The sequence below is a fragment of the Anolis carolinensis genome, chromosome 1, assembly GCF_035594765.1.
Source record: "Anolis carolinensis isolate JA03-04 chromosome 1, rAnoCar3.1.pri, whole genome shotgun sequence".
NCBI classification, from domain to species: Eukaryota; Metazoa; Chordata; class Lepidosauria; order Squamata; family Dactyloidae; genus Anolis; species Anolis carolinensis.
The window spans coordinates 180,781,632-180,802,477 of NC_085841.1; the positions used below are offsets into that span (position 1 = coordinate 180,781,632).

General features: G+C 37.1%; 1 protein-coding gene across 6 annotated transcripts in view; it reads left to right on the plus strand.

Moving 5' to 3' along the window:
* ikzf2 (IKAROS family zinc finger 2) overlaps nt 1-20,314 on the plus strand; it is a 129,286-nt gene extending 108,972 nt beyond the window's left edge. For 4 of the 6 annotated variants that reach the window (XM_062961047.1, XM_008113480.3, XM_062961055.1 and 1 more), the window contains 2 exons: nt 921-1,064; nt 7,607-20,314. In XM_062961047.1, coding sequence (XP_062817117.1) covers nt 921-1,064; nt 7,607-8,319 — 857 coding nt within the window. In that variant the 3' untranslated portion in view covers nt 8,320-20,314. The remainder of the gene's footprint in view (nt 1-920; nt 1,065-7,606) is intronic. The other 2 variants (XM_062961062.1, XM_062961070.1) reach the window with 1 other exon arrangement.
* Nucleotides 20,315-20,846: the final 532 nt, after the last annotated feature.

Genomic DNA, 20,846 nt, shown 5'->3' on the forward strand with positions numbered 1-20,846 from the left:
GTGATTGAGACACAAAGTGGCTCACAGCAGTTTAAACAATACAATTGTAAATCCCCAGTATATAAAAATGAAAATATAATTAAAGATACAAATTGGTTGAAATCACTGAGAACACATAAAAACAGTTACAAACCTTAAAATATCATAGAGCAGTCTCCTGACTTGCTTTTACCCTCCTGGATCACTCTTAATGAATACAAATCCCTCTCAAAGATATTGGAAATCACTTATGACTATCCTGATCCTGACCCAACTTTGTACTAGTTCAGCAGCTGTTTCTTTGGCCTGGGAGAAATTTGAATCTGGCGTAATCTGGCTCCGCTCTCCCTCTGTCCCTTCTCTTTCTCTCTCCCTTTGCTCCATTTCTTGGCTCTTCTGCCAGCTGATCTCAGCCAGCAGAACAGTTGACTGCCAAATTTTTCTGCAGGCTGATCTCTGACATGAGACAGTAGAAGGTGGGTGCACTGGCATGAAGACAGCTGGCACAGAAGCCTCTGACTCTTCATAATTCCGTATTGCCGGTGCATTTTTGATTTAGGATTGCACTGTTATATTGTTAATTTATTTAGCACACAAGTTGTACACATGTTGTTCACTTATTAGTAGCTTTTGGCTTGTTCTAACCTTCCCAAATTCTCATATTTCTCCAACTGTTTCCATGAGAAAGTGTAGCTCCTTCTCCTTGCTTCATCCCAGCCTTCAGATACAAGGAGCTAATGCCCCAACCATAGGTGTACCAGCCAAAGATGGAGAGCCTCATTGAATGACTCTCACAAAGTTCCTAGCACTGCTATAACCACCCATTGACTGCTTACAGTTTGCAAACCTCACAATGCTGACCATTTCATTTATTTATTTAATCAGATTTCTGTTGGAAGTGTAGGTAGATCTATCTGATTTGGCTTTCTGGTTTTATATAGTATCTACTATGGAAGATTGTAAGGATCAAGAACCTGGGATGGACAACAATATTACTCTGGTGCCTTTTGAAAGACCTGCTGTTATAGAGAAGCTGACAAGCAACATGGGAAAGCGTAAAAGCTCCACCCCACAGAAGTTTGTGGGTAAGCTTCAGATGAGCACTTTTGTTGTTTGAAGTAAACAGGATAGTTTACTGTTAAATCCTATACATGTTCTAGCTTAGGATTGGCACTCTTAGAAGGGAGGGAAGTGTAAAGGGAGGAATTGTGGGAGGGCTAGAAACAAGTGTGGCCACTACAGTTCATTGTGACCTGCATTGCAGAATCCAGTAAGCTCTGAAAACTAAAGGTAGTCAGGCATTTTATGATGATAGATAACTTTGAACATCTGGGGACACTAAATTCTAGTAGATCATTTGGAGAATTCTTTCTATTGTACCAGTTGGGATACTTTTTTTAAAAAAAATGTAGTATATATTTAATATTGTGTATTTCCCTAGCCTTTATTGTGCAACACATTATTGAAAAGAGATGTCTGTGTATATGCCTTTAAGTCATATCGACTTATGGTGACCCAATAATATTGTTTCTTTAATGTTTCTTTAATAAGCTATCATTGAAATTTTCTAAGCATAGAAAGTTTTTTTCATACTTCCCTTGATCTATGAGTGTTGTCAAATGGGCTAGTTAGTGCTTTGTGTGTATTTGTTAATTTTAGTTTCAGTGACTAAAAGATCTGAGGCTTTTAGGCATGATGACCTCTCTATGAGTCAGAGCTTGGATTATTTCCCTTTTTTTTACTATAATTCTCAGAATCTCCCAACCAGCATAGACACTTTTTACTGGGTGATTATTGAAGTTATAATTTCAAAACCATAACTTGTTCAAATTCTACTACTTTTGTAGATATAAAAATCTAAGATGTTTATGAATAAAAAAGAATCAAGGAAGTAGTTAATGGAAGCTGATAGAGGAAAGCTAACAAATCTGTGGGAGTCAGGTGAAAACGAGTAAATCAATAAAATTTAGTTTGGAATAGGAAACAATTCAAATAATTATTGGATGAATCATATCCTTGAAATAAATGTAGAAAGTGTGTTTGTTTATCATTCAAATATTTCAGTCTCATTCTGTTTTCGGAGACAGCAAGGCAGTGGTTCAGTCAAGAAAAGTAAATACCAACATTAAGAATAACAGTTCAACATAAAACCAAAAACAAAACAAACAAGCCAAATAAAATGAAAAGAAGCAGTAAATTAGTACATAGACCGAAAATAATTTTTCCCATTTAAGAAGAAGAGACCAGAATTTCTCTAGTTCTGTGGTATCAAGAACAGCAAAATATACAAAACTATTTCACACATCTTAAAATTCAGGAAAATGAGGAAACACATTGGATATTGGAAGTATTACAGCAATTTCTTACACTAGTTTGGGGTGCACTTTATTAATTACTAATAATAATTAATTTACTAATACTGTTTTATTGAGGAAAGTAATTGTAAAATGGAGAATTAATTAAACAGACAATTAAAACATTAATTTTACATAAGATTATTCTGGTACTATACTGGAAGGTGGCATTGTATTGATGATATGTGGAATGTGTTACACATAATGTCCCTTTCTGGATGGAGTCCATGAGATGCTTGCCTAGACTCCCTCCAGAACATGTCTCCTGCCCCTCAGCAGTTAAAGCCCTGAAAAATGTTACACTGCTTTTAACTGCTGTGGAACAATAACAATAATCATGAAGTTGCTCAGGGCTCCCAAGGTGAGGGTGCTTTCTATGTTTAACTTCACTTTTTTCCTCCCTTGCAAGTCAAGACTGCTTCTTCTTCATCTCCGTTTCTCATCCTCCATTCTGCTGGGCTAAAGCAGTAAAGAACTGTGTTGATTGTATTTGCTTGATTTTTTTAATTTACCTGATGGAACATCTGGGCTGAAAACTGCTTGAATGTATATGTTTGTATGGATGAACATCGTTGCCTGCATTTTAGGACTTTGCTGTATGGTTTGTGATGATCAGAATGCTCTGTGGAATGCTCATAAAAATGTGTTGCCACACCAATACAACACACTCCACTGAACTTGAATAGATCATAACAAATTATTTTATTATATCAATTTGTCTATTTTTAAAAATCTATATATGCTCTTCTTTTTTTTAAAAAAAAGATACATAATTAATTACATAATAAAACTTGGGCCATGATCAAAAGGCAGAAAATGAAATACAGCATGAAACAATTCAGAGGAATGGGATGTGTGTCCCCCTTTGGAGGGTTCCAGGGTGCCCTTATTTAGGGGGGAAAAGGCAAAATATGAATTACATAAGTAAATTATAAAAAGAGTTGAACCAGTTTCTTTTTCTGAATTTGAACCAAGCGAGACCACAGCTATTTTACTTTTTATATAACTTCCATGCTCATGTTTGGGCTTTGTCTCGCCTTCTTCCTTTTTTTCAGTATTACAGGACTGAAAACACACACACACACACACACACACACACACACACACAAACACACACACACGGTGCAATGTCTGACTTTCCCACATGACAGTTGCTGAAAGGAGAAAAAGAGTGTGCAAATGCACAAGCCAAGCAACCTTGGTTGGAAGTGGGTTGCAATTGCCCATTCAGCCCCATGTGGGTGTTCTTGGCCAAAGGGTCTAACTTGCTGATAGTGTGACTTTTGAAATGACCATTTAAATCTCAGATATACTTACTGGTCTGCAAATTGTATAAGATAGAAAGTAAATCCCGATGGCAATCTTGTATGATAAATAACTATATGAGTGATTGCTGACCTTTTTGTTTTATTATATTTACTAAAATCTTACTTTCACTTTAAGAAGATCTTTCACTGATCAACATAGTGGGTACAAATTCCAAATCTATTTTTGCAAAGCTTTTGCCTCTTCTTTTCTCCAAGTTCTTACCTTAACCTGAAGCTACATCAACAACATCTAGTCCTTTTTTTACTATCAGGGCAGTGTGAGACAATCCAGAACCACAAGGACAACATCCATAGTGTAGTTCCTCCTAAAACCGGCTTTAATCCAGTTTTTCAAACTTGGGGGCTGGGAGGAGTTGCTGCTGGATGTTATGCCCTGTGACCCAAGGATTTTCACAACATTTTGATGTTAAAGTATTACAGTTATTGCCCTCTCAACATACCAGTAATTAATCACTCAATCTAAGACTAGGTATGGGTAATAATTTTATTGTATCCTTGCAGTAATCTTGTCCATTTTACTTCACTGTTTCCATTTTATCGATTGGAAATATATCCAGATATGCTGAGAGATTACATATCACTCAGTGGCATTTTTATGTTTAAATGAGGATAGGGAAGCATATCCAAACTGAAGCAGTTTCCCCATTCACCAGAACAGAGGACTCAGGACAACCTAGTCATTTATGAAGGTGGCTACACATTGCAACCATTGCAGTATGTATTTCTAAAATGGCATGATAATAATTGTGAGAAAGTCTATGGACTTTTCATAGATTATCTAGCTTTTCAATATGTTTACCTTATGTTTCATTTAATGTATTTACATTCTGTTCCCCCTGATTATATTATTTAGCTTCAGAAAACCAGTAAAGATGTGTCATTCATTCTTTATTTTGGGGACAGCTAAGAAATAGTGAAGTTCTCTAGTCTCCTCACTTTAGCAGAAATACTTTAAACAGATTTGAATTCAAACCCAGTATGATGAGCTAGCAAATAATGCAGTCAGTCTGGATTTCTGGAAATCCAGATTGCTTTAACATAGAGGTGAGCAGAAGCCTGTGTGTTTCTTATCTGGAGCTTGACCTCAAGTGGTATTATGAACTGAGCCATCTCAACGTGATGGGTGAAATTTTAGGACAAAGTCATTCCCACAAGGCAAGGAAAAGTTGGAACAAACTATCTAACATGAAGTATTTACTCAGTCTGAATGAAACAAACCGTGCTCAACTTTTGTCACAATGCAAGTTGTCCTGAAAATCTTTCTATGCATTGAAGTTGTATGGCTGAATGCTTGCAGTCAAGTAAAATTCTTCCAGTAACTATATTAACATATTAACATCAGCCACAATTTTAGCAATGCATATCTTTTCATTGATACCATCTTTACACTTTTTTTTCTATTGTAGAAGAAGGTCAATTAGGTAGAGAACTAAAACAAAAATTTCCATTGCAGTATTTCATCAGCACCTCTATGTCAGTATATATCTGTCCAAAATACCAAGGCACCATAAGATAATGGTAGACATTAAACTTAATGACCTTCAGCCCCACCCTCTTTTTTGCATAGTAATATATATATATATTGTGTACAAAATATGGTAAACCAAGATAGTCATGTCTGTATTCTCCTTCACAGTTTACCCCCACTGCAGGGGTGTAGATACAGAACAGGAAGTCTTGCTCCCAAGTAAAAATTCTGTCCCCTAAACTTTTTTTCCTTTATTCTGTAAATTCCTAGCATTGCAGTAATTTAACATTTCAGTTGAGAATTTAGAAGGGTATGTTATGATTCCAACTTAAAGTACTAAACAAAGAGACCAAGGCAATGTGAATACCGCAAAGAGAAGAGAACTAGTTGGGATTGATTTTTAATATCCCACTCTCTGCAATGCTAGAAATTTAGAATCGAAAGAACATTTCAAAAGGGGGCAGGAGACTTCTCATTTGGGGAAGGATGGTATATAGGATTGGCTATATAATTTAAAGGATTTTTCAAATTGCCAAAAATTACAAAGGCCTTTGTTTCAGCTGCCACCAACAATATGGAAAATTTGAACTCGCCTCCTCTACTAATGCTGCCACCAAAATTTTATTCAGGAACCTCTTCTATGTTAGGATATTGAAGGAGTCACACAAGACAATGTTAGGAAAAACAAGAAGTTGTTGTTTATTTGTATTTTAACAGTAAAGAATGTGTAGCGGTTTCAGTAACAGTAAAGAAGCGTAATGGTTTCAATAACAAGTTAGGCTTTCTCTTACGAAGGATGGCTTTTATAACTTGGATTCTGTGTAAATACTGTATGTTCCTTCACCTAGGAAACACAAACAGGACAATTTTAACTTTTAAATCCATTTCTCCTGGGATTTAACACCAGCACTAGACTATAGAGTCACAATATATCCCTCTACCTTTCCTTTCCTGAAGGGATTTAACTATATTCCTCAAAGAGGCTTCCTTTTCAAAACACAGTTCCCAAAACTATATCTTTATCTTCACATTTCAAACTCCAACCCCCAACTGAAAAAGAATTCTTTGGCTGCCTAGCTCTGTCACTTTGGCCCCACCCATCTCCAGTTGCTAAGTAACCTCATTTGCATCAGCCAATCAGACTGCACTCACTGTATTGGCTGCCTGATCACTCCTCCCCCTTGCTCTGCTGAGCTTTTGCAAGCAAGGCCTGTAAAATGGCCGCACACCATCCCTGCAAGGCAGGCTACTCACCAACCCTGTAAGGTAGGCAAGATCCATTACAGATTGTATACTCATGTCCTGCCTCAGAAGTAAATATTCCTTTGGTTGAAGGGCACCTCTATGACTGCAGATGACAACTTCATCTCAGAGTGGAAGGGGAGGAGGGAGGTTTTCCCATGATATGCTTAGCTGCATTTCAGGCAAGTTACTTTAGTTGAAGAGCAAGTCAGGTAGTACTTTGTAGTAGTGTTCAAAGAGATAACAATTGTATTCTGTTTAATCATTAACAATAAAAGCAATCCAATAGAACCCTTGAGACTAACTGGGAAGAAGACATAAAGGTTTGTGGATACGGTCCACTTTATTCACCATGCATCTGGAGAACTGATTCAGTCCATGAATGCTTGTGGCAGAATTTTCTGTTTCTAAGATGATTTCTGAGATGCTACTGGATTTCTTGAATATTGCAGTTAATATCACAATATATAAAATACAGTCGGGCCCCACTTTTCCAGGTTATTTCTTACAGAAGGCCTTAATTAAACAATGGTACTTTTTCTTGATTTTAAGGTTTCTTTATTTTCACTTTGTGGTCCAGGCTGGGCTCCAGATTTAAAAAAAATCATATGCACATGTCAAAAAATGCCATGTGCCTTCTAGAATATCTGAAAATAGAAATTCCTGATCCACAGTTGTAAGTGTTTTGCAAATATAGGTATAGATAGCTGGTGTGTCCATGTGTGTGTTTATATATAATATTTATCTAAAATAAATAATATAACAGAGATATTCATATTTGTAAATGTGGTGTGAGCATTAGCTCCCTTTAGTATGTGAACAAAAGGAAACTGAAGTATTGATGCATTACTTACTTTGTGGACCTACCAAATTATATCAATAGCTGTGGAGTCACAAGAATGGAATATTATTAATTAGAGAGTGTTAAATTAAATGGAAATAAATTGGAATCCATTGGTTAATAGTTCACATCTGCTAATTTATTAAATGTCCTCCTGAAGCATGCAATTCTATGAATGCATATTTGAAGTTAGTTCCGTTAAACTCAGTGGGACTTACTTTTGAGTTTGCATGTATGGAATGGTGGCAAATGCTGGTATCACATAAGTCATTTTAGAGGTGTTGCTAAATGGGTATCCATGTATTATTGCTTGTTGTTGTTCCAAAATAGATACCTATAGTATCTTTTCCTATATGTGATTTTATTTTTATTTTTTACTGTTCTATCCATGCAGGAGAGAAACTGATGAGATATGGCTATCCAGATATTCATTTTGATGCGAGCTTACCTTATGAGAGAGATGCTGAGCTGATGCAAACTCACATGATGGACCAAGCGATCAACAATGCAATCTCTTACCTTGGGGCAGAAGGACTACATCACATGCCAAGCACAATTGCTGATGTGGCCCCTGTCATAAGCTCAGCTTATGCTCAGGTCTACAACTCTAACAGAATAGAAAGGCCCATGAGCCGAGAAACTACTGACAGCAATGAAAACAACTTGGACGGCCCGATCTCCCTCATCAGACCAAAGAGTCAACCCCAGGAAAGAGAGGCTTCTCCCAGCAACAGCTGCCTGGACTCCTCTGACTCAGAAAGCAGCCATGAAGACCACCAGTCCTTCCAAGGAAACCCTGCCTTAAATCCCAAAAGGAAGCAAAGCCCCACTTACATGAAGGATGACTCCAAGGCTTTGGATGTCACAAAAGCATCTAAGGGCTCTTTAAAGGATATCTACAAGGTCTTCAATGGCGAAGGAGAGCAGATAAGGGCCTTTAAGTGTGAGCATTGCCGGGTCCTCTTTCTAGACCATGTCATGTACACCATCCACATGGGGTGTCATGGCTATCGGGACCCACTAGAGTGCAACATTTGTGGCTACCACAGCCAGGACCGCTATGAGTTCTCCTCACACATTGTTCGGGGGGAGCATACGTTCCATTAGGCCTTCTCTTCCAAAGGGGACTCTGAGTAAAAAAAAAAAAAAAAGCAAACAAAACACTTCACATGAAGAAATACTGCACTTACAATCCCACTTTTCCTCAGACATTGACACACCTTTTGTCATTGTTGCTGTTGCTCTTCTTTTTTAAAACAAAATTGTTGTCATTTTTGTTGTTAACCTTATTTTGTGTATCCACTCTCACTTGGCACCAGTGGTGAGATGTGAAGGAAGGAAAGGAAGGGACCAGGGAGTAGTTCTGTTTGTTGTTCTTGCCGTCATTGTCTTTGTTTTTTTGCTCTGAAAAAAACTTTTTAGTGGGAACTGAAAGGCAGTCTGTTTCTGTCACAATATTTTTTTCCATACATTTTGTCATACTGCAGGTACTGCTGAACTCCGCTAGGTGCTCTAACATCTAACAGCAAATTGTCAGCTTTTGACAGGTTAATGATTTCAGGTAGATACATTTCAGAGAAAAAGCCCTTTCAAATATGTAGATACGTTTTGGGTGACCGTCTGTTAGGATGAATTTTTATTTTGCAAAATTATCCAGTTGGGGAGGGAAGGAGCAATGGTGAGGGAGATCTCATATAAAGCTAACCCATATTCTGTAGAGGTAGGAGCAGAAGCAAATAACAATATTCACACAGACATTACTGGGTGAGCTACCTTTCTGGGAGCTGTGTTGTTTTTCTGCGATATACGTGTTTATGTGTAATACTGAATCATATAATAGAAACTTGATTTTACATATGAAATGACATCTTTGGGACATTGGAAGTCCTTTTATCTTATTTTTACTTATTCTAATATGCACTTTTTTAAAAAGAAAAAAAGAATTACTGGACTGCTGGTATACTCTTTTATCATTGATATTGATTTCCTAGCTTTATACAGGCACTCAGCCTTAATTAGGTGGGCGACATGTACAAAGAAAAACCTTTTCAAATATAGTTGATTTTGGGAATTAGATTCTAAGTATGTTTACTTAGAAGTAAGCTACACATAGGCTCTTCTACACTGGCACTATAATGCAGCTTGGAACCAATTTGAGAGGAATTGTTTTTGCTGTGGGGGTGTGTGGTTAGATTGACTGGTCTGGAACTCGTTGATTACATGAACCATAGACCTGGCTCTGCAGGGATTGCTTTTTTCCCATTTATGAGAGAGGTGCATACCAGTGCTACAGAGGCATAGGAGGTTTTTAAAAAGGGAAAGCAACAGTTAGGAGCAGAGGTAATCAATTACCCTTCCCAGGGGGTTAATTAGTCCTCTGCTAACATTTTGCCATTCCCCTCGTCCCAAATTCTACAAAGCACTTCAGCAAGAATAGGTATCTGCAATGCCTTCAGCATTGTGTGGAGCCTATTTTGCCCTGGGACCTGGGATATATTGAGATTTGCTGCAGTACATTAACAGAGACTTTTCTGCAACTTTCTTTAATGTGTTGTATACCAGTTAATCCATGCTGAATGTGCACTGTTGGTGTGCATTTTGTAGCTATCAGAATTTCAAGTAGTGTTAGAGCTGTATAAAATGGTCAGTGCAGATGGAGCCTTATTACTTCATCAGACGGGGCTTTTCCTGCAGCATACTGGTTCAGCCCTAGATGATCCACAGAGCCCACTGGCTCCCATCAAACAACATGCAGGAACTTCCAGCAGGGCACCATGGATCATCTAGAGTGGAGCTGACATATGCCACTGCCATGGCTTCATGGGAGGATTCTTGTGTTGCACAGTCGACGCTTTCTCCTATGGGATCAGCTTCCTCTTGAGCCAGGCAATGTGGGACATGAGGCGACAGGTTCCCCATGTTATCTGACGATAGTTACCAGATTCGTCACAATGCATGGCAATTCCAACAGCTCATGTGACAAGGTCATAGATCCTGTTGGTGCTTACTTTCTAGTAATTGTGCTTATTTTAGAAATACAGAGAGTTGAATCAACAAAGTCTGCTGCTTTCAAATTTCAGAGATACAAATAACAAATGCATTTAATTGTGAAAGATCTAGTTTGTCATTTTATTTCTGCAGTGTTAACCACTTAGCAACCATCTAAGAGAGCACCAAAGCTTGGTCTTCTGCTAGTTCACTCTTTGGATTTGCTTATGCAATCCTGATCTTACTACAGTGGTCAATGATTCAAAGTTTTTACTCCAAATCAACAGTTCTTGTTTACATAGTCAGAAATATCTAAGAAATGTTAGAGCTCCTTTGCATATGCCATTTTTTCGGGAAACAGTGTGGGAAAACAACATGTACATTAGGCTTGTGCACAGATTTGGTTTGGTTGGTTCCCTTCGGCCAATCCGGCTTGTTCGGCTGGCCATAATGGTAAGGGCTCAGTTGCCTTGTTTTTTCGGCCAAAACGGCCCATGTGGCTGCCAGGCATGGCTACTTCCCTTATTTTGGGAGTATGCAGTGCATGTTTCCTTAACCCCATTCCTCAAACCCAGCCTTGCTTAAAAGGAAGAAAGGGTCCCAGGAAGGGTGCTTCCTTAACCCTGTTCCTCAAACTCAGACTGCCTTGAAAGCAAGAAAGGAAAGGAGTCCAGGAAGAATGCTTCCTTAACCTCATTGCTCAAACCCAGGCTCCCTTGAAAGGAAGAAAGGAAAGGATCTCAGGAACGAAAAGGGAGGCCTTGTAAGTTCCCCATTGCTACCAATTGGCCAGATCTTCCCATAACTTTCAGCTTCCTAACTGAAAACAGATTTTTCTATTAGCCTATTTCAGGAGGCTCTCGAAAACAGATCTAGGTACCCAACAAAATTCGGATACCAAAAATGGATCACCCTCCAGCCAAATTGCACAAGTCTAATGTACATGTGCAAAAACATTCAAAAGAAGCTTGTTTTGTTCCATACACACCTTGAAACTACAGTGTATGGCAGCTTTCAAATATATATGCATAGCAAAAGAGGCAATTGCTTTATGCAGAATGATGTATGTAGAGATAAATGTTTTTACCAAACTCCTGAGGAAATGTGTCATGTCTGAAGCAGCTTTTGGTCTCATTTATGGTCACATGTACCATGTTTGCAAACTTGGGTCACAGTCCTAGGTAACTTTACCTAAATGATTGGGGAATTCTGCTCCTAGTTGCTTACCATAAATAATGACCTCTTACTGTTTACATGATCACTTACTCCAAGATGAAAAACTGAGCCGAGAGCCCTGAATTATCCAGAGGTTTAGTTTCTTGACTGACATCTCTCTTCAGCTTCCAGTTAATCCCTTGATCGTATTAGCAAATGAAAGATTAAAGTGCATTAAGAGGTTACAGATTTTGAGGTTGTGGTTGTGTAAACAAGCCTTCTGTTGACTATATACATTTAGTTGAACTAAGGATCTAGTAAGAACTTCAAATTCATTTTTTGCTTTGCTTAGTGGATATGTTTATTTTTGTTTTTAAATCAGTGGCTACCTCACATTCTTGTACATCTTTCCTAGCTTTCCCAATTTGGGAGTTGCACATCTTGTCATAAACCTGAAGATAGAGTAGATAAAAACCCTCACAAGCTATTGATGAGGCCCAGTTCTATGACTGTTTATTAAACCTTGAAGAAATTATTCAGTGTTTGGTTTATCCCATTTTCATTATCCCACCCAGGATAAACACTTTGAAGTTAATTTCTTGGATTCCTTGAGGTATAATTGTTTCTTAAAATAAACCTTCTTTAAAAAATAATTATTATTATGATTAAAAAGATGAGGAGGACAAGCAATTGTCCTATAAATTTTCTTCATATTTCTGTAACAGTAAGTGGAAGAAACTTTGATTCTCAACAAAAAATAAGATAAAAGGGGGCTAATAGTTTGACTAAAATTAAATAGTGTGACTTCAGTGAGTGTAAATCATTGCTATAGAAGCACTTAGACATGCTATCCATTTGCTCATGCCGTCATTTGATGTTTCCAAACCTGCAGCTGTGGTAGATAAGAAACAAGTGAAACGAGCATCAATCTGAAATGTTCTTTAGATGTGTTTATCTGATATAGGATATGTTTGAAAGAGAAAATACATGGAAGACAGATTATTCTACAACTATTTTCCAGCTAATTCAAAAATTACTAAAGTTGTCTAAAACACAAAACAACCAAGCATAGCAGTATAAAGTAAGAAAGTCCTGGAAGGTAACCATGGAATCAGATTTGTTAGTCCTGCTCATTAGAAAAGGGTCTCTTCCCTCCAAACTTTTGCTTAAATCATTTATTATCTTTCAGAAGGGAGATTCAAGTGAATTAAGATGTTATCGTTTGAGAGTGTGAATGTGTAAACAAACTCTGCTTGATCAATAGTCTTTCGGAGCTACCTTTCTGGAAGGTAACACATCCCAAATTGCTCTTAGTGCTATTCTAGATGTTTTCAAATGTTTCACAATTGGGTAGATGAGGTTCCAATAAGGAAAAAGCCATTTGTGTCTGTATCCTGCTCTCCAAATTCACCTTGGTCTTTCTTTCTTTCTGTTTCTTTTTTCTTTTCTTTTTTGACAGCAGGGACCTAACAAATGTCTTGAGATTTGAGAGGTCACCATCACAGGGCTGTGTGGCTCATTGGAAGCCTGGTTCTTATTTTGATTCTTATTACTACTACTATTATGACTACTACTAGAAAGTGTGCTTAGAAAGATCATTTCTTTGGTGAAGCATAGCTTTTGGTAATTGAGAGGTTATTGAGAGGCAGAAAAAAGATACGAGAAAAGGCAGTATTTCTGGCATTGGTCTTTTTAAGCTCGATCTACGCTGCCACATAATGCATTAAACTGCAGTGTAGACAAGGCCTTAGTTGAAGAGCTTGTGAAATTATTATATTTCTAATCTGTCAAAACAAGAAAGCTATATTCTAAAATGTCTGAGGCTGCATCTACAGTGTTATAAAATGCAATTTGAATCTACACTAAATATAGACCCATATAATGCAGTTAAACTTCACCATATGGGTCTACACTGACTAAATAATGCAGATTCATACTGTATTACATGGCAGTGTAGATCCTTCCTAGGTTGCAAGAATTTTTCTTATTCCCTAAGCTGCAGCTATGCCATATTGACAGTGAAAAAGAGTGTCAAATTCATTGAGGCAGCCCACTGGAGAGAGAAAAAAAAATAAGTTGCCGTGAGACTGTTCTTCTTGATATAAGAAGCAAAAACACTGCAAGTCCTCCCCATGTTTTTTACTACATCTTTTTCCCCATTTTTCCTATTTTGCTTGCAAATTTGGACATCCTAAGGAGGTTGCAAAGCAGCAGGACCTGAGATATTGGATTTGATCATTTGGCAAATGTGAACTAGTATTTTGTGCAGAATTGTAACTTTTGCATAAAAGTGTTTGAACAAAAATGCTTCACAAAACTTTTGAGAAAACTTCATTAAATAAAAATGATGAAAAGTGTACAAACCACTCATCTCACACAACAGATAGAAAACTTTACTAATGTAATTCTCATTTGCAAGGAAACATTGAAATCTTATATGCTAAAATACTTGCATGCTTTTATTTGGATCTTCTTGATACTTTGTTCATGCCAGTTTAGTCAACTCTATTCAACCACTTATTAGAAGGATTAAAAGCTTAAGGTGCCTAGAAATCTTTTGGAAGCATGGGCATTTCACAATGATACAAATGCATCATATAATTTATGAATGTGGATCATATGCTCATTTAACAGACAAAGAAATTGCAAAATTAACTAAGGTCAATATTTCTGTTTTGTACATAGGTAGAATACAAATGCGCTAATACCTACCTTTGCTTGTCAAATCTTCATGTCATGAATTCTGAACGTCCCTTATTTCTATTTTGAAAATCTGGTATATTTCTAAGTACTATCTAAATTGGAAGTTTTCTGAAAATCATACATTTCTAGTTGACTCATATCTGTACGCATCTGCTGAGAATATGCTCACAATGAAATAGATCATAAATTGTCATTGTCTTTTGTTATTCTGTTTTAAGGCTGCAGTCCTTAAAACATCTTAGACTCCTAACTTTGGCAAGGAGTCTATGAGCTCAGTGGTTTCACTTGTTAGCAAATATAAACGTGAAATGTTTCATCATGATTAAAATACTTGTGAAATGAAGTTGTGAAAAAGATGGGTTTAAAGCTACCATGGTCATTAGTGTGAGATGTTAGCAAAATAATTCAGATGTTGAATATTGTAAGTTATTTTTATATTGCTTTAATTTTTAGTTTTTGGGGATCTTTGGCATTTTTCAGGGGCAATGCCTTAATTTCACTAGCTGCAATTAAAATTTAATTTAATTAGTTGTGTCTTAGGGGAAAAGGGAAATATCAAAGTTGTTTGAATCTTACAAATCAAGAATGGTTCTTTTATTAGTAATTGGGGCATCTTTTTAAGGTGGTAGTCTTATAAAAGAAAACCAGTCTGAAGAAATGAAAATATTTCACGAATGTTGATTCAGTTAAATTGATAATTGGCCTTCTACACTTCAAACTCTTGAACAAGCATTGTATCAGAAAAAAGTCTTCAAATTGGTACCAATGTAATCTTAATCTATTTGAAAAGTGAGGAAGGCTACAAAACTACAAAAGTATGTTTTGCTAATGTTCATTCAGTTCTGTTTGGATTTTCATGGTACAAATTAGAAATAATCAATGCAGTGAAATGTTTTCTTTCATGTCCAGGAATGCTTTATGACCTCACAAAAGCAATGGAGCTTGAAATGGAGAAGAAATATTGTAGGGATGCATATCTTTGGGTTACATGCTGGTTGAGCTTGTTGAACCTCACCGTTACCCTTCTTCAGCTGAAATCATGATCTTAAGTGCATTCAGCAGCAGGAGGGGAAAATAGGTGGCAGCAATCTTGCTGCATTCCAAAAATCTTGTCTACCATCCATGCAATAAATTTCCAAGTTCATGTGGCAGAACATGGTTTCTAAAACCACTTCCTGGGAGCTTCCTCTTGGCGTACTTCACAACTAAGAGCATGTGTTGTTTTGGCTGACTCTTATGGATGGCTACCAGAAAATAAAATAGAGAATGTCATCACATATGCTTTAAAGTAACTAGAGTTCAAGAAAGCCTCCTTTATGTGTTGAGTGTATTTCTCCAAATGTTACAGAAGAAGAACATTTTTTAAAATATTAGATTTACCTTAAGTAACAATCTTGAAACTTACCACTTTCAAAAAGCAAGAAACTCATATTTAAGTTCTGAAAAATAAACAGGCAGCGGTTTTAGAAATCATCTTAGTGCCATTTTATTTCTCTAGGATAAATTCTCTTAATTCAACCCAGTGAGGAATTTATATGTTGAAGCCCCTACAGAGGGCTTCTCAAGGTCTCCTTCCCACCATAGTCAACTGGTATGTGCTAGGAAAAGCTGATGCTGGGAAAAGATTGGTTTTTGAACTTTTTTCAACATCTCCCAGCCAGTATTGTCATTTGCCATTCTATCTGGAGGAGGCTGGGAGTTGTAGCCCTCAATAGTAACTTCCAGTCATTGTTATTGAGGGATTCTGAACCTGTTCAAATATTTCTAAGAAAAACTTTTCCCCCCTTCACAATCTGAAAATGAATCTTAAACTCATGAATATTAACATAAACACCATTCAGACATTTATATTTAAATATCTGTGTCTCCTTTGAATATCTGGAGCCAGCAATTTCTTTGAAATCTGAGGTTTTGCTAATTTCCATGGGAGATCCTTAGGCATATGCCGTAACACTTTTGTGAGCTACAAGGACAGGTTTATACCTTATCTATTTCAAATGTGTTTCAGCTAAAGAAAGCACAATAGAAGTAGAGATGAATGACAGATATTGCAGCAGATGGAGGTTGGTTAGTTTTGTAGTAATAAAATGCTTAAACTATGATCAAAGATCTGATGCTTTCTAATTTGACCATATTAACTGTGTCACATGCTGGAGGTTTTGCTTCCTTGTTTTTTCAGGCCTCTATGTCTGGTTATCCAGGCTAGTTTGTAGTTTCAGACTAGATTTCCCTGTTAGCTCAATTTTTTTTTTACATTTTTGTTGTCTGTTCATTGGCTGTACAGTCTGTTTACATATTTTTGTACTCGAGTATAGTTTTGTATTTAAAAAAGCATTTGATCTGATAAAATATAAATATATATATATATATAGGTAAATAAGCTTTGCAACATTTTCAAACTGGGGTACTTCGAGATGGCAGAACTATGGAATTATAATACTGTATATTTGCCTCGCTGAATGTTGATCTTTTTCTGGTTGTCCTTTTTCTTAAAGAATGTCTTTTAAGGCAGACTGGAAATTTGAATGTGTAACTGCTTAGGAAAATACACATTTTTAAAATGATATTGTTTTTCCCCAGTGGAAAAATATGGTTTTCTACTACTCTGTTTCATCCTGGCTCATTTATTCTTGATGTTTATTCTTGAATCTTTATCTTAAACCATTCTTCTAACAGGCTTGAAAACAGTATCCATATTGCCTAGTCTAAAAGGGGAAAGCACTCATTAGTCAGAGTTCCATTCTTATGCAATACTTTGCCTGAACGTTTTATAGTGCATTAAATATATCATGTTCTGATGAAAGCTGATGACCAGAGAAAGCAAATCATGTGGTTTATAAAACTTGTGCCTGTTGGAGAATCCTCCTCTAATAACTCCAAAAATCAAAGCAAAAAAATTGGCTATGACTTCTGGAGCTGTGATAAAAAAAAATCTTCCCAAATGCTGACCTGGTGCATATCAGTTCTTCTGAAGAAATGGCTTAGCCTTATACCATTGCTTCCCTTGAACTAAGACTGTGCATGAGATGCAACAAGGGAAGACTACTAATGGTACACCATCTTTAATAATTGCATCAGTTTGCTGTTCCTGGCATTTGTCTGTATCCATCCTACAGTTTTGTTCAAAACCAAGTGGAATATCAACTTTGAAACAGTAAGAGCCCAAAAGTTGTAAGGCTGTATTTTCCGTAGTCCTTGTGTTTGCTATGGTGATAAGTAGATGTAGTGGTTTCTTAACATTGTTCTCTGTAAGCATGTCTTAGATCATGCTGCCCCGTTGGGCCACTCGAGAAGTCAGACATGGTTGCTTCCTCCTTTGTTTAATTTCAGGGTTCCCTTCCCATCTTGGGTAAAGCACTTAATATTGGTACATTATTTAATACATTCCCCCAAATGGCCCTGACCCAAAGTCTATATAGTCTCACTGAAACTCTCCTTTAGATTTCAAAACTGGATCTTACTCCAAGCCGTCTGTGAAGACATTTGTGAAAATGGGACACATGACAACATAGGCCCCTTGGACACAGCTGTATAAAATCCACATTGAACTGGATTATGTGGCAGTGTGAACTCAGATAATCCACTTCAAAGCAGATATTGTGGATTATCTGCCTTTGATATTCAGGGTTTTATGGCTGTGTGGAAGGGCCCATAGGGTGGCTGTTTCCTCATTAAGACAGCTAGTTATGAATTCTCCTTCCCTTATCGGTTGTGATAGGACTTATTTTATATATCATGCTTTATTTATATGTCTTATCTAGCTCTAGTGTACATTAATACCTATTTCCCAATAGGTGGAATCGCTGTACTGTAAATATGTAAGTTACAGAATAAAAATATTGGTAACATTTCTTTGGGAAACTGTTACAAAGCACAGAAGCCACATCTTGGTGGCTGCTGGTTTGAATTTGAGGATTGAGCAAAGGCAAAGCCGTGTATGTATGTTAAAATCAGCAGAACTTAACTTTGTGTCAAGCACTTGCCAAAAGAGTTTAAGGAATCCTTTTTAAAAGAAGCAAAGCACATTAGAATGGGAGATTTCTTTATAATAGATGTTCAGACTCTCTAGTTCAAATTGCACATCTTTGCATAAACTTGTACTTGTCCTATACTCTACTGAACCCCACTTGAACAAATGAGTTCGCTTCTGAAGGAAGGCCCACAAATAATTGGCAGTTATTCAGGTTAGTAACCATCTGTGGTTATACCAAGCCCATGGGAGTTGATGTCTTCTGTATTGCAGGGTGGTGAATCCACCTTGAATCCAGGCTCAACTGGGAAAGAGCGCATCATGTTAGAAAACTCTTCAAAGTTCACACTAATTCCTAGATTGTATTCACCATCCCACTAACATGGAAGATACCATCCACCACTGCATTGACTGCTTCATGCTTCTCCATTTGTTGGCACAGTAGAAGGCTGAAAACCCAAACACACCTAATGGAGAGTAAGGATAGTTGAAGCTCTACAGTACTTACTTTAGGTATCTAGTGGTATTTACTTCTCAGTAGACATTCTGAGCATTGTTCTTTGCCTTCTGTTTGTCATTCATGATAGTTATTGAGAGGAAACGGCAGGAATCAGCCCCAGCATTTGGAAAAGATTCGCTGTTCTTCGTGCAAACTCCACCAAAGGCATCTTTGTGCTGGAAGGAGTCTTGCTTGCCAGATGAACTTGCCCTTGGCCTGCTAGTGATTGTATTTGTGGCTATGTGTTTTGGAGGATCACTGCTGTCACAGAGTGTAAATAAATACATGAGAAAAAAACCTCATGCCCTCTGATGCTTCAAGGACATGTAGAGTTTGTATTCTTAAGGATTAAGGGGTTACTTGGAGCAGAAGCAGAAGGGGGGAATGGATCCATATTCCCCTGTTTTATTCACATGAACAAGTTTCTATATTTGCTCTTTTAAAGTAAATTTCTGTATGTTTTAGCAGCAGAACACTTCAAGAAGCTGATATGTTATAGCCTGCATTCTCTGCCCATCACTCATGGTTTCTAATCACCTTCTTCCAACCAGCCTTGAGGTTTCACACAAGTTTTTGCCATTCAGTTTTAAACATTGTAGTGGCTCAAAATTATATGTGATTGCTTGAGACTCCCCAACTGCCACAGGAACATTTACATCAATTTTATTTATTTATTGATAATTTATTTTTTCAGCCCAAATTCTGTTTTCCTTGGCAGAATATTTAAAGGTACATAATGGGGGGAGGGGGAGAGAAAATATGAATATGTCGGTTTTAGGGGTATTTACAAGTGGATGTGAATGTAATCCATAGTTTTCAAGTATTTCAAATGTTAAGACTGAATTTGGCATGCAACACGTAGTGGACAAAAATTAATGGGTTGCTACACCAAAGTGCTTTCTCCCCTATAAATGAAATTCATATTGACTTTCAATTATGAGCAAGTATGTCATATCTCAAAACATTAGAGCCAAAAGGGGATAAAGTAGTTTGGAGTGACTTCTACAAGATTTGAAAGGGCTTTGGGTCAGGTCTCTAGAAGAGTCATTGTGGGTATAATCTATACAACAGTGGTAAACATGGTGTTGTTCAGAATTGGACTTCTTATTGGAGAAATGGAACAATAGTCCATTTATTATAGACTTATGAAAAGTAATTTGTTGTCAGTCTTCGTGTGGAGGGGGTGGTTTATTGTCGCTTTGACCACTAAGGGAATTCACCATAATCCTGAAACTGGTGGGATAGGAAAAGAGAGACATAAGCCCAATGTGTACTTATCCATACTTATTTCACAGACAATTTGGAATCTCCTGATCAAAACCAGTTTGGGAAACATTCTTGGAGAAGGCGTGCAACAGCTAAATATAAATAACAGCTTCACAGTAAAATACACCAGGGTTGATATCAAAGTCTCTATATAATTGCAGTATATGTTGGTTACTTAAATTGGGCATATTTTTCTCTTTCCTTACATGCATACAAATGGTTCAGTACATGTATGTGTGCACTGTATATGGATATGAGTGCTGAAAATGCATGAGAGAGTGGGTCTGCGTCTATATATATAAATATATATACACACAAAAGAAAGCTGCAGAAACTTTGTAATACTTTGTGAAAATGATTATATTATGGACGTTTGTACTGTGCACAGCTACTGGAATTAAATGTAGGGAATCTCAGGAACAAGCATAAAATTTGTCCAAGACTTATTTCTCAAATGTGTATGTGCAGTTTTTAATTCTGTATACTATTTAATATTTTACCAATAAACTTCTCATATGAAAGGGTTTGTTACAGAAAGTTTCTCCTGTCACTGCTGGTTCCCATGCATGCCTCGTTCAACAAACAATTTGAAAGGTGGACAACTGTTCCATAAATATGATGGACTGAGATGACAATGTGTTTAAATGGGTTGAAGGGAGTGCATTACCAGTTCCAGATGGCTGGGTGGGTGGAAGGTGGTGGAATTTGGTCTCCAGGAGATGTACTTTCAATGGACCATCTTAACTTGGAAGAAATATGGGGAGACTGATTATCTGAAGTGAGAAATCTCTCTTGTTGACCTTAAGCTTCTTGGGTGTAGGTTCCAGTGATGGAAGAGGATGTCGCTATCTTCTTGATATCCAAACGAAGCTTATTTGAAGATGTGGTGAAACCTAAGTTTTGATTGGCATATATCTGTTTTGAAATTTAGACTTAGTCACTTAGATGATCTGTTCCTCAGCTTTCACATGGAATACGAAATTTAGAACAAGCAGCAACTAACAATAAGGAAGATGGAAATGAAAGCCCTAACTTTCAGTCTTAATGCTCAGA